Genomic DNA, 14,791 nt, shown 5'->3' on the forward strand with positions numbered 1-14,791 from the left:
GAGAGCCCGGGGGCGCTTACAGCTCATCCTGGTTTGTTCTCATTTGCTGGTTTGGGCCCTGCCAGGGAGGATGATTTGCTGCCTCCTCAGGTAGGAGAGTTCCACTCTGTGTTGACCCTTTGCACTAGCACCGTGTCACATTTCCAGAAATTCCTGGGAGCTTCCAGACAGGCAGCACTGTGAGACGCAGCACATTCGCAGCTTATGATTAAAATTAAGACTTAATAAGTGTTTATGCTTGGCTGGTGCCCAAAAAAAGAGTAATTTTGTCTTAAAGCAGGTTCAGTCCATAAATAATGAGATCTGAACAGGCATTTATTTGTTCATGATTGCATTTAAATCACCAATTATGAGTTACACGCACTTTTCTTGCCAATTTGCCAGAAACATGTTAAAAGCTTTATTAATGTGAAAAAGGGTGTGTTTCCTTGTGGCCAGTTTTAGCCACCCAGGAACACTATTAACCTCAGGCAAAGGCAAATCTTTCTTCTATTAAGCAAAACCAACATAAACACAGCACTTCAAGTTTTAGGTTACAGTTGTCAAAATATATGAAATAGTATTTATTTCTAAGGCTCAGTTACTTTTAATGCAGACAGCCTCTGGAACTGTCGGTCCAGCTCACGCCTACCTGCCTTCTGCACAAAGCTTTTCTCACTGGCTTTTCCTTTGGCCTCTGCAAGCCCAACTGTGGCCCTCGTACCAGTTCATCTGGTTCTAGTCAAGGTAGAAGGAAGAAGGTTTTTTCCTTTTAACCTGCAGAGGTGCATTTATCACACCACACTTACCCTTCCTCATTACGTGGAAGTTGCAGTTTCAGTCTTGCCTAGCAGGCAATGCCCTTTGGAGAGACAGTGATGAAAGATGCACGATGAGGGCAGGTCATCCTCATATTTATAGCCCGTTTCCTGCCACAGCTAACTGGGTTATTATGCTGATGGCAAGAAAACTGCCGAGAGAAAAGCATCTTTTGTTAAGAGTGCAGCTCCAAGGAACCAGAATTCCCAGCTGATCAGACCTTGGTGTGTTCCCAGGCTTGGCTGCAGACTGGCTGGCTCTTGGCTGCAGTCCCTTCCCCTGCAGTGGGAGAGCAGTCTCGCTCTGGCTCTGAGTGTGCTGTGCTGTGTGCTCTGCTGTGTGCTGTGAGTGTGCTGTGTGCTGTGAGTGTGCTTTGTGCTGTGCTGTGTGCTCTGTGCTCTGTGTGCTGTGCACTGTGTGCTCTGTGAGTGTGCTGTGCACTGTGCTCTGTGCTCTGTGTGCTGTGCACTGTGCACTGTGCTCTGTGCTGTGCTCCAGAGCTCCAGTGCAGCTGCCTGCTGGCAGGCTGGCTCACAGCCTCCACAAAGAGGAAGATGTTCTGGCAAGCTCTGAACTGCAGGGATGGGATGGGATGGGAAAGCCATGGCAGTGCCGTGGATGGCTCCCAGGGGACCGTGTGTGTGCAGAAGCTCTGAGGCTGCAGGAAATGCAGGGCTGTGCAGCAGCACTGCCGGGCTCCTGCACCTTCTGAAAGGGCCCAGGAGGCTGCTGATGCTCATTTATCAAATGTTTCAAGTCGTTTAATTTTACAACATAATGCAGGCCATTGTTTACTTAATTAAAAGAAAAGATCACCTTGGTGATTAGGTGTGTTTGAGAAAGAGCCATGTTTCTGGCAGCAGGGTTTTGATACCCAAGAGCTGCTATTTCCCCACAGTTCCAGGCTTGAGAACCAGCCCAGAGTTGAGGCACTGCCACGTCAGTCAAGGCTCCAAATCTTCCAGTGCCAAACAGAAAAGGCAGACTCCTGATCTTGCCTGCCATCATCCTGAGGTGGAAATGAGCTACTTCCTTGGCAGAGGAATGACTTGCCCAATGTTTAAAAAAAATGCAGAAAAACACCAGATCTGTAATTCATTACCATGAGGGCAAGCAGCAGTGGAAGCTGCTCTGTAAGAGAGCAGGTGTTTAACACAGCACTGTTAATACCTGTGTGCTGACTCTGCTCCAGCCCAGAACTCTGGGCTACGATGTGTCAGTGCAGTCGGCAGCGAATAAAACATCCTCCTGGCATATGGATATGTGTGTTACCATAACAGCACAGGGGGGAGAATGCAAGTGTCCAGAGGTGAACACAGCCCAAAAATTAGCAGCAGGGACGGAAAAAGGAGAAAGGAAGCAGGGCAGTGTTTTCAGGTTAAGCAGTGTGCAGTAGTACCTGTTGTGTGCTCGTGTCATCTCCTGTTTTTCCTGTTTGGAAAGAAGACTGTAATGCAGATGAAATGGAAGAGTGGAGAAGAGGATGTGCTCACTTGGGCAATTTTGTCTGCCTTTCCTAAAACAATGCCCTTCTTTAGAGAGCTGTGGGTTCCCCTACAACTCCAACTTAGCATGCATTCCTCAGTTTCCTGCAGACAGTTTTTACTGGAAGAGCTTATACTAACCTTAATCACCTTAAAAGACTTGTGTTTTTAAGAGCAGAACTGTGAGCTGGAGCCTGACCAGCTGCTCTTGTTTTCCTGATGTCAGGTTCAGGTTTTGGAGCTGCCATCCAAGACGTCAGTCTGTACCTTGAAGCCAGAGGGGGGTGCCAAGCTGGGCATGCCCATGTGTCTGAAGTTATGGCAGGTAAGGCAAGAGTGCCTGCTAATTGTGAAATGTTTTCCCTGTGATTCATTTTATATGAAGCACATGAATCTTTCTTCACTTGGATTTTGATTTATTATCAAACCAATCAAGTAATTATACTATTAAAGGGGGGAAAGATTTGTGAACATCCTTAATGTAACTTTCAGAGCTTTCCAAGCTTTAATGGAAGATTTGCAAATGCTCAGGGAAAGCTTTGTATCCTTAGGATAGATACACTTTTTGCATCAATCAAGAGGAAAATGAATGACTTACCAAAGCCACTTGTTTGATATGGTTTCTCACTGCATTAAGAATGATGAGAAATGACTGGGTTGCTTGCAAACAGTGATTTTAATGGCAGATTACATTCACTCCAATGCCCTCAGGACAGGGAAGCACTTTATGAACATTTCCATTCCAGACATACAATAGGAACAAAATATTTATGGTGGTATTGACTTTGGATAAAAAGGTAAATAAAAGCAGTTAGTGAAAGAAAACCATATTTGCAGCATATTTAGCAAATAATGTTTATGGGCTGCCAACAGTGAATGACAAGTAATAGAAAAGGGTGGCAGTAAAGGGAGGAAGGAGTTTAAGTGATTGGCTCTAAATCTCCAAAGAATTGGTGGCAAAGCTGATTCCCATTTAACCCCCTGACCACACTTACAGGTCTGCAGGACCATCCAAGCTGATGCCAAATGTGTGGTTCCTGCAGGCTCATCTCAACGTTTTTGTTGGTTCCAGTTGAAAACATTCTCAATCAGGGTTTGAGGCCTTGGTGTCTTCACTCAAAGTCCTGAAGCAACTGAAATCTAGAGGAACTCAGCTGCTGACTTCAGACAAAAGTAGGGGAGGCCACAGTTCAAGTCCCATGCTGTAATTAAAGAGAGGAAAAAAACAGAAGGAAAATTAAATAGGCTGATTAGGCTTTTATTAAACAAAGTTTCTCCTAAAAATGCACTCAGTGTTCAGTGCTCAATGAAATGAATGGGGCTTTCTGTCTCCTGGCCATTTTTTAATAAGATGGAGATAACTGAGGAAATGTTCAGTGTTGAAAATTTTGTTGCCCGTATAAGAAGTCTTCTGTCTTGCCATATTTTCTACATGCATTAATGTTGCTGTTCCTCTAGGAAGCAGAGCAGGTGCAGAGCCTTAATTTCATGTAGTTTTTAATTTTGTTGCCAATGGGGATAAAGCAGAGGACTGGGAGCTGGGAGAGGTAAATTATTCCATGCAGATTCTGACTCAACTCACCGTAACTTCCTAGACTGCAGCAGGCGAGTACAGATAATCCCTGCCAGCCTCACAGCTGCATCTGCTCTTTTACAAACGTGTGCAGCTTGGTTTAAAAGCACGGGGAGCAGCACACCCTTAAGGGCAGATAATTACACGTGGTGTACCAGAGTGCTGCTCTGCATTCTGGTTGCACTGCAGAGGCTCTCTGAGGAAGCCAGAGAGGAGCAGAGCAGCAGAGGCTGTGCAGGGTCTGAGCTGGGCAGTGCAGATGGAGCCAGCAGATGAGCATCGCAGGCAGCGCAGCCTCAGAGGCTGTTTGGTGCTGCTCGGGGCCCAGGGAACGGACAGGTTGGAACAGAGCTGGGGAGAGCCCCACGATTGTGTGCAGGAACCCTGCTCAGAGGGGCTGGCTGAGGAGAGGAGGGGCTGCAGCCACTAGTCCTGTGTGCCTGGGCACAGCCCTGCAGCTCAGGGACACCGCAGGCCCCACCAGCAGTGGTGGGAATGAGCGGCTTCACAGCAGAAGGAACCCAGGCTTAGGTCAGCCTTCCCCTAAAAATGCTTGAAGCTGTTTATTTGCTTGGTTTTGAGCACTTTCCCCCCTAGTTTTCAAGGTCTACCCCTAAATGTATTAGTTCATTAAGTAAGCTTTTTCTGGTGAAGATTTACATTCTTCAATACATTGTCCCTTCCGTTTCACACCTTCCTGCTGTTACTAACTGGGTGGAGTAGGATTTGCAGGAGTAAGGAGAGTCTTCCCTGACATTTTTGCTCTCCCTGGGGAAGGCATCACGTTGCGTAATGGTGCAAAGCAAACAGTTCACCAAGCAGAATGCGTGTCCAAACTGGAAACGCTGGGTTATTGCTTTATATAAACTGTGGCAATTATTCCTGTTGAGCTGACAGCAGATCACCTTTTCTTCCTTCCTTGACACTTATCCAAGCGCAACAACAAAATGTTGTGCTGAGGAAGAGCAGTGATTTGTGAGTGACTGTTTCTCCCAAGCAGCAGGCGGGTGCTGAGCTCTGCAGCCGTGCCCATGGTGGGACTGGGACAGACAGCCCGTGGGGAAGCGCTGCCTGCCCAGCCCAGGTCTCAGCTGCCAACTGCCCTGATCCTTCTGTAGCTTTTATTGCTTCAGTTCCTGTGCTCACTGAAATACTGCACTTCACGTGCTGAGCAAAGTCAGAAGAAGTGGAGTGGGAGACTTTCATTTCACTGGACACAGTACTTGCTTTTTAAAATAGACCAATCTTAGGCCTCACTTGCAAATTATCGGTTTTCAAATCTAAGCTGAGATACCCACAGCACAAAACAAGTATTTTTGCTTGGCATTTCTGGAAGTGCTGAGCACTCACTGTGTCTCCATCTGCACGAGGGTTTGGAGCTCCAGGAGAGCTGTTTGGGGTACGGAGAGGAGCCAGCCCTGCCCCTCCATACCACGTTTCACTGCCTAATGACAGCTACACCTTCGAGGAAACCTTTTCTGAGGGAGTCTAGAACTCACAGAAGAGCAGCACAAATAATTGTGGGGCTTTTTTATGCGTAAACTTGGGGGCTTTTTTTTAAACTTAAAAGTACCTGTGAAATACTTCGTTTTGCCTTGAAGGTTTTATCGTTTATTAAACATAAATAAAATCTGGAATGTTAATTTAATTCAGATTTTTTTAACTTTTCCTTGATATCAAAAAGCAGATCCAAATACCTGATGAGTACATTCATTGCTCTGATATTATTTTAGTAAATCAAAAATTTGACAGAAGAATTGTTCCCGTTCTGGGCACTGAGAGACCTGCTTTGTGGGCCTGTCTAGCCAGAGCACGCTCCTACCTTTTCAAAGGAAAAGGGGTCTTAAAAGAAGGAAGGAGGTTCCTGCAAGATCCCAGGTGTGGACAGACCCCTTCAGAAGGATGATGTAGGGGATTTCCTACACTTCCAAGGATTTCCCCTTGATTCCCTTTTAAGGGGCAATGTTCTTCCCTGCTCAGTGAGATCCTTCCCTCACTCAAACCCCTCTCCTGGCTGAAGGTGAGGAGGCACATGAGGCTGTTACCCAGCACCCCCCTCTCCTGTTAGTTTAACTCCCCCAGAACAAACAGGAACCAGCGGGAGAACGGTGCGCACCATCGACAGAGCAGTGAGCCTGTGACCACTGCAGGTTTGTATCAGGGCACTGACAGCCAGGGAGTGGGACTTCAGTCAATAATGTCACACTGGGAGAAATTCTTTATGTCCTTTACCTTTGTTTTGAACTGAATACCAAGTAAACAAATCCTGTAGGAGCAGAGAGTGTTTGGAAAGATCTGAACAGCTTATTGGATACATCTCTTAGATGTGCCTACATGAGGGGGTCAGAGTGCCTGTGCCTATTTTGATGTTTCTTCTCCTATTAAAGAAACAACTGGCATTAACAGATGCCTCTTTTTTAGCTGCTTTTCGTTAGGGATTTGCATTTTCACTCTTGTAACCAGTTACTGCTTATGGGATCATTAGTCTTTTGGCTGCAGCAATGATGAATATTTTCCTTAAGTGTGACATGTAATCCAGTAATGTTCCCCTCTTTGAGTTATTTCAGGGGCTTAAATAAATTAGGTGTCTGCCCAGGGTGCCGTGGCCTTTGGCCTGTGACATCATTAATCAAAAGAGCTTTCAATTGGTTACAGTGGGACTGGGGCACCCGTTAACCCCTTGGTGCCTCAGTGTTTTCCTTGGAGCTCGGGGTGCCCCTGGGCCCAGGATCCCCCTGTGACCCCACACTGGGTCTGGGGGCCTGCAGTGCTCAGCCTGGCACGTCTGCCAATGCCACAGGGGTCCTGCTGCTCCACAGCCACTCTGCTGATCTGCAGAGTTGTTTTGAAGAAGCGCAGACTTGACAGTTCAGACCATGAAGTAAAACTTCAGGCAGCCTCTTTTCAGGTGTTGCAGAGGGCAATAGTTTGGATTTTCAGAGAGAAATTTTCTATACCTGTGTGTATATATGTGTGTGTATGTTAGATAGGTATTACACATATAAAATTTAGAATCTGATCTGTAGATATAAACTCCATAAGTTCAAAGTATCTAGTACTGCCTCCTGGCAGTGGATGGACTCAGGATTTGACATTCACACTCCTAAATGCTGTATCACCGTGCTCCAGTAGCATTTTCATTTATTCTCTTGGTGCTTGGACTGGACCCTACCTTGGGATGGTAATTCTCCTAACAGACTGTTTACTTCTCCAACAATTTTACTTTTCCCTCCATCAGCTCAGCTGTGGTTCACAACCTTTGCTTCTGGCTGGCTATGAAGATGGATCAGTGGTCCTCTGGAATGTGACAATGGGAAAAGCTCTGAGCCAACTCGTTTGCCACCAGGAGCCAGTGATGAGCCTTGACTTTGACTCAGAGAAGGCCAAGGGGATCTCGGGCTCATCCGAAAAGGTGCTTCGCATCTGGAGCCTCAATGAGCAACAGAACCTCCAGGTCAGGATCACTGGCCCTCTAGTGTCATTTATCCCACTCTGCACTAACAGTTTGATAGACTAAAAAAATATTTAGTCATGAAGAGGAGTTGTTGCAGATCTCTAGCTAATTAATCACAGACTGGTTAGAATGTCTGTGCTATGTGACCAGACTTAGCAAAAGATGGTGAGGATTTAAAAAAAAAAGAAAAAACCCCTCTCTCACATGTTTCTGGTTTTACCAAAGTTGCAACAGGCACACAGGCCTAGCATTACTCAAGCCATTGCCTCTGTATCTTCATTTATCACGTTAGTAGTATCCAGCTCTCGGAATGCCCTAAACATTATAAATGAGTTACAAAATGAGAAACAAAGGATTGCTTTTCCAAAGGTTCTGCTTGAATGCTTAGAGCTTTCTTTCCACTGTGGGAAAGAAAGTATTCCATGAAATCCTTCACAGACAAAAAGAGCAGGAGTAGCCCAGCCAGCACCAGGGGAACGAGAGGTTTAGGCAGCAACAGCCCCACCAGCAATGACTGTTCCAGCTTGCAGCTTTAACAGAGACTTTTTTAGGAAACGTGGCGAGTTAAGGCTGTTTTCTGAATGGTGCTACAGGAAGAAAAGCACGTGCTGGGACAGCCAGGGTTGCCTCACCAGCTGGGGGTCACTGTTCTAAGCCACAAGGCTGATGCACAGTGGCCATGGTTTGGGTTTGTTGGTTCTTTTGGTGATCTTTGCCTTTCTGCCACTTCTGTCACCATCTGCATCTGGAGTCCTTAGCTCAGGGAAGTGGAAGGAAGGTGAGCAATCCCAGTGAGAAGCTTGGTACTGAGAATAGTTCTCTAAGGCCAAGGTGTCAGAATTCTGACACCATGACAGGCTTCTTAAAGCCTCAAATACTCTGGTGGTGGAGAGGAAGGTGTTCCTTCATATTACTTACAGCATAACTTTTTCCTAATTCAAAGCAAATACTGTTCTTCACAGCACATTCCAGTTATGAGTTAACCCTAATGCAGGGCTACAGGTATGACTCATGGGAAAAACAGCTGTTCACCTGAAATGTTCCAGGTATTGTTTTTCACAAGGTATTCACATTCCCAGGAGATGCAGGATTAGCTACGCACTCAGCAGCTCACACTGAGAGACAGCAGCTTTTCTCAGAAGAAATTTAAATGCCCACTATTAGAAGCTCCAAGCAGTGTCCTGTGCTTCATGTGAGTCCGAATGCCCCAATAAAATGCATCTTTCACATGAGCACTAGAGATTGTCAAGGACATAGATTAAGGTTTTTTCCACTATTGCATTAATAATATAAACCAGATGGGGATTTTTTTTCCCTGACATTCCAGGTACCTGAGGTAATGGTAGACGTTGGAAAGCCACTCAGTGGCACATTATTTTTATTCTGGGAGGTTTAATGAGCGAGCGTGGGGCAGAGCTATCTGCTGGTGCAGAAACAGTGATGCAATGATGGCACTTCAGCTCTGTTTGGAGTGGCAACGTTCCAGTGTGTCAGCGAAGAGATGATGAAGGTGCTGCACAGTTTATTGCTGTGGGGAAAGTCTGGTGTATTGTCTTCTACAGGAAAGTTGCTGAAATCATCACTTCAGCAGATGAGGGGATTGGTTATGAGCCTTCTGATTTGGATGAGATATAGTGTAATTATGTGATGATGTTTGTGGTAGAATGTGGAAGGTAAACAGCTTCTGCAGGTGAATAAACAAAGCACAACTAAGAAATCTGATAACCACAGAAGCTCCTTTATATCTGACAAGAAAAAAAGTTCTGTAAGGTGGAAGTTTTGTTAGTTTGGTTGCTGAGGCTTCTCCCCCAAACACTAAAGCTTAGGCTGCTGCTATTTTGGCTATTTTTTAATAAGCAGAGGGCTTAAAGACATGCTCTGGGTGTAGATGCAAGTGTTCTTGGTCATGGCTGGCTGAAAGCAGCTCACCTGTTTTCACCTCTTTGTTCTCTTAATTACAAGCTGTTCTTTTGGTTAGGAAATGATGCTGGTATGCATTAGACCACTCTAGTTAGTGACTTACTGTGTAAGTCCCTGCACGGCACAAATCCTGCCCCAGGATTTCACCTGGCTGCATTACCTTGGGCAAGGTGTTGTTTTGCTGCTGTGTTTGCAGGTCGTGCCCAGATGCCCCCTGTTCCCTCCTGTTCCAGAGGCATCTGCAGGGCAGGCTCTGTTCAAGTCGCAGCTCGCTGAGGTGCCGTGTGTCCCAGCGCCCGGTGCTGCTGTGGATCCTGCCCAGTCAGTGCCAGGAGGAGGGCAGCACCACACCCACACTGGCTTTAGCCATTTTAACAATCCCACAGCAAGGCCCATCTGACTCTGCCAGGCTGGTGAGGCAAGGAGTAAATCCTTCCTTCCCAGGACACTTCTGCCCACAAAAATTCCACAGCTGCGACCACACTGCATGAACCTGAGCTGGGGCCTTGCAACATCTGCACTGACTTTTACAGCAGCAGCCCCACGAAAAGGCCCCCACACAGCCTCCTCCTGCCCATTAGGCTTGAGCAAAACTTGCTGTCCTCTCTTCTGAATTGACTGGAGACACCTTCTTCAGGTTCTCCTTAAGAGAGGAATGTGTGGAGCACGTGAGAAGCATGTCAAGTTTCCTTCAGCCTGTTTTCTCATCAAACTGCAAGTTCTTGCTGTTTCAGTAGCTAGGGACGTTGTTATACAATTAAAAAGTAATTGCTTATGGCTCTGTGTCTGTAAGATTCCAAATATGTTCAAATATGCCCAACTGCATCTGAAACTAACTCTGACTAGCATTTCTGGAGGTTTTTATGTCCAGTGTAAAGGTTCAAGTTATCTGCAATTAATTTGTTCTCTATAATCCTGTACTAACTGTGCAACGTGGAATGTCCTTCAAGGAGGAAAGCTGCTCAGCTGTGCTTGTGAACCCCTTCCCACCTCAGGCAAACAGCAAAAGGCACCTGTATTAAAACAGGCACTGGATGATATCAGGCTTTAGTACAAGACAGCCACAGGCTTAAGCAGACAGTGACATTAACAGAATATAAATTTCAATGCAAAATAAACTAAACCCATAAAGGGTTTATTTTTAGACAGTGGTGCTGCAGGTGGGAAGGCTCGAGGTAAGGTCTTTTCCCTCTCTGTCTACAGCTGTTCTCCCAACGCCCCATCCACCACGTGGTGAGAAGCTCCACACTCTGTGACACTGGTGTTACGGGTGGGCACTGCACCTGCCAAGGTGCCAAAAGGTTCCTTTTCTTGTGTTTTGAACAATTAGAACTCAGCTGTGACTTTTTCACACAGGTTTACAGAACACAGGAACTTGTCAACGCTGGCATATCTGATATCACCATCCGTCCAGACAAGAAGATTTTAGCCACAGCAGGGTGGGATCATCGCATCAGGATCTTTGGCTGGAAAAAACTGAAGCCCTTAGCAGTGCTGGACTATCACACAGCAACTGTCCACTGTGTGTCCTTCTCAGATCACACAAGGCCCCGTGAGAGACTGCTGGCAGCTGGCTCCAAGGATCACCGCATCAGTGTCTGGTCGATATACACCCAGAGCTGACACCCTGCAGCAGCACGGGCTGGGAAACACGACTGGGGCCGCAGGCCCTGACACTGCACTTCAAACCTGCACGGAGGGAAGGCGCAGCTTCTGTCTCCAGGCTGAAGGGACAGTCCCAGGTTAACTCCTAACGCTGCTTGGTTAAGCTGCAAACTTTGTTTTCCAGAGAGGGATTTTTAAAATTCCTAACAAGCAGAAAAAGGCCCGTCACAAAGACACAGAACAAGTCGCTTTGGGTTCTGCTACAGGTTTTGCAACAGCTTTTCCTTGGCAGGTTGCTGAAATAACTTGTGCCAGTATCTTTTGTAAAAAAGGACTGGAATCCCTCAAAGTGTGGTGGGGGCAGAATACATCTGTTTGTAAACCCTTTATGTATCCAAGAATTTGAATCAGTGTAAAATATCGCTCTTTCTTGAAAATTTATCCCCATTAAGGCACCTCCAGCGGGTTCTCTTTGTCAGTTACTTTTTCTTGCCTGTAACTGAAAGGCTATCAGAACAACCTTGATTTGTTCACACTGCTGTCAAGTTTCTAACCTAAACCAACAGCCAGGAATGTGACTAGGGACGGCCTTTGGCATTTATGAATTTCATTATGTCTCCTGTCACCTCAAGCCTCACAATTAATCACAAGAAAGAAAGGGAAAAAATCTTGCCCTGCACTGCACTGCAAAGCTGTGTAAAGCCTTTCACAGAGCAGTGCTAAATCCTCTCCACAGACCGACGAGCTGCAGGATTTAAACTCAGCAATCCAATTAGCGCCCTTCTCCTGGGAGAGTTACGGCTATTTCAGCGTGGCAAGTCTGGGATTCAGCCACACCCCTCTCATTTACATTTAGGGGAATTGCTCGAGAATTCCTTATCCCACACAGTGCAAACGGCTCAGGTAACTTGTCATCTCTACGGCTGTGGAAGCTAAAATTCACTCCTAAGGGTTTTGTTTGAATCCTGAAGCAGCATTTGCATTCCTCTAAGGCGTTTTAGACAGCCCAGTGTGGGCTGGGTCACAAAGCTGCAGTGACAGCTGTGTCCAGGCTGGGCACTGTTGGTACCTTATTGGAAATAATTGTTTCTGCACTATAAAGACCTGGAAATCCAAGAAAAAGGCATCAAAAGTGCAGTGAACAGCAACATCAAAGACTTTAGAAATAATTTCAGGACAAACACACATGCAAATGAAGGTCTGGCTCTGTTACCTAGCTGTGCTTTGCAGGCAGAGAATGCTGCTGGACTGAAAGCCTCAAACACCCAGCCTGGTGTTCTTCCCATTAAAACAGAATCAGGATACTGTTGCCAGGCTTTTCTAAATAAAACGTGGCCTTACACATTTTGGAGTGTAATGACAGTTTAAATAATGCATTTCTTTGATTATGTCTTTACTATTCAGTAGCTGCGTGGAGGATCACATTGCAGCTGAAAGTTAAAGCCTAATTTTGAGTGATCCCAAGTCAGGGGGAGGTGATGGTGTTCATTACATCTACCAGACAGAGTTGCACAGAGCAAGGGCTCCATCTCCACCTCACCCACCTCCCACGCAGAGGAGGAGCTGCTCTCACTGTACAGGCGGCTCCAGCCCTATGGAATGAGGGGCTGTCTCCACAAACCTGCTGCTGGAAGAGACCTTTCCTTTGGTTCTTTCCCCCCTTTCTTCAAATAAGTCAGCTCTGACAGAGAAACGATGCAGTGAATAACTAGAGGAAGCTCTCTGTAGAGCACACACTGCTGAGGGTGCTCCAGGGACCATCCCAGGGTGCTGCCTGTCCTGACAGGGCCACACCTGGCCTGGGGGTGCAAATGCTCGTGTGCAGCCTGCACTGCTGGCAATCCCCACGGCACTGACCGCAGGGTTAGTGCTGTCCAGCAGCACAGCAACCCAGGGCTGGCCCATCTTGGGCAAAGGGCTACTGCAGGAAATGAGAGGAGCCTGGTCCTGCTAGAGAAGTCAGTCATCCCCTAGACAGCAAAGGCACGGTGCCAGCAGAGCCGAGTGCGAGTGGGAAGCTGCTCTGCAGCCTGACTGAGGCACATCTGCAGCACTGGAGCACAGCAGGGGCATCTCCCAGAGACCTCTGCATCTTACAGCCACTTGGGAAACAACTGCTGAGCCACTACTCTGCCACTGGCACGGGGGCAGCCCCCTGGGAAGAAAGGATTAATACCCTGTGCCTTAAGAGGAGCACTATTAGATCAGAGCCAGGAAGTCAGGAATTCTGGAGTATGCTTTGTTCCTTAAAAAATGCCATTTACTGTCAATTTCTGTGCCTAAAGTCATTGTGGAGACTCATAAGGGATGTTCCGATTTCCAAATAGGTCCTTGGAAGGTACTCTTGAAGATAACTGTGCTGTCACATCTAACACTGCCTTTTGCTGAGAGTTTAATATTTATATTTGTCTGATTAGGTAGAGTTAAAAATAAACTTAGTCATGCAAGTACAAATTGAAAATGAGGGCACGAACTGCACCTCACTCCCAGGCAGACACAAAGACTTTCATCAGCTGCAAGAGAAGGACACAAGCTGGAGAGCTGCTTGCAAGAACAGACCCATCCTATACTTCCCATTACCCAAGCGGTATCCACCTCATATTTTGCACATTACAATTAATTCATTAACACTTTACATCACTACTGATCTTATTTAAACACCCAGTAAGCAGATTTCTCTTTCACATTATGGTTTCCTTGAAATGAGCAGCCAGAGTACAGTAGCTTGATTTAGAGTTGAGCCTAAATGCCATAGCTGGATTGTGAATTAGTCTTCTAAAATTTTATATCCTTAAGGAACTAACCTGGACTTCCCCAAAGCAGAATGATTTCCACCAGGAAGGAGAGTCTGTGTTGCTATAGACTGTAAAACACGGTTGTCTAATTGTAAAATACAGTTGTCTGATTGCATCTGTGAAACTAACAAGTTTTTTTAATTAAAAAAAATAATTTAAAGCTGGTCACAGTTGTGCCATGAGCATGGTTATCACTGGAGGTTTCAGCTGACCTGCTTAGCAGGAGGGTTGTGAGTGAAGAGCCACCTTAAGCTGCTGGAGTCAGTTCTGGAATCTCACCTGCCAGTAAGAACAGGGCTAGCCCGTACCTGGTCTGAAGGATTCAGGAGTGAAGGTGATGACAGCTAAATTATTACAAAAGGCTTCCTCCCAAGAACCACTGTCTTTGGCACTGCCAGAGGAAGAAAGCAACCAGCATTCACAAACTAACAGAAATAAATCCCAAACACCAGCATTTGTGCAGCCATTACATGGACTATTTATCACCACTGCAATGAATGGTGATCTCTGACCCTCTAACATTATTTGCAAATGAGCCTATTAGTTAAAGCCCTTTCTCTTATCAGTACATGAGCCATAAAGCATTGCAGTCCTAAGTGTGGATGAGCAAGGAAAGAGGAGATTAATTGTATTTGTAGTAATGAGTGAAAAAGGAAGTAGGCTGGGGGCCTGCAATGAGACAGTTGTTAAATTTAGCCCTATACAATGCAATTGCTTCAGCAAGCCAATAAATTACTCTCTGCAGCTTGACTTGGATTGTTGCAAAGGTTGGAGTTTAAAAGAGTACATTTTTATAGTTAAGTCAATAGTGGTTTCTGGACTGCTTTTTGTTTTTAGCACGTTTAAGATGCATCTACAAAGCCAACTTACAAATTAATAAATCTTTCCTTTAATTCAGTCTGCCAAGAACAAAGATAGAACACTGACTACTGCAGGAGCCCTGTTAGTGATGTAAAGCAAAGGACTGGGGATTAACCACGGATTACCGAGCGCTAAATCAATGTGTTTCCTTTTCTGGCTGTGTGTCTGTGGTGTGAAAGTATGGATCATTACATAACCATGGCACAGGACTGCCTGGATGAGTCCCAGACAACCTTACAGCAGTGCTGAGACAGTCTGGGGTCGAAGCACGACCACCAAGGAGCGACAGTGCCAGTAAGGA

The 14,791-nt window shown here is 46.0% G+C and overlaps 1 protein-coding gene across 2 annotated transcripts in view; it reads left to right on the plus strand.

The window, feature by feature from the left end:
• Positions 1-10,868, plus strand: part of GNB1L (G protein subunit beta 1 like) — a 38,793-nt gene extending 27,925 nt beyond the window's left edge. For both annotated transcript variants that reach the window (XM_027892611.1, XM_027892610.1), the window contains exons 5-7: positions 2,509-2,607; positions 7,094-7,309; positions 10,586-10,868. In XM_027892611.1, coding sequence (XP_027748412.1) covers positions 2,509-2,607; positions 7,094-7,309; positions 10,586-10,852 — 582 coding nt within the window. In that variant the 3' untranslated portion in view covers positions 10,853-10,868. The remainder of the gene's footprint in view (positions 1-2,508; positions 2,608-7,093; positions 7,310-10,585) is intronic.
• Positions 10,869-14,791: the final 3,923 nt, after the last annotated feature.

This window comes from Empidonax traillii, unplaced genomic scaffold, assembly GCF_003031625.1.
Source record: "Empidonax traillii isolate 1590-97213 ecotype Southwest subspecies unplaced genomic scaffold, ASM303162v1 scaffold361:size2146424, whole genome shotgun sequence".
Lineage (NCBI taxonomy): Eukaryota > Metazoa > Chordata > Aves > Passeriformes > Tyrannidae > Empidonax > Empidonax traillii.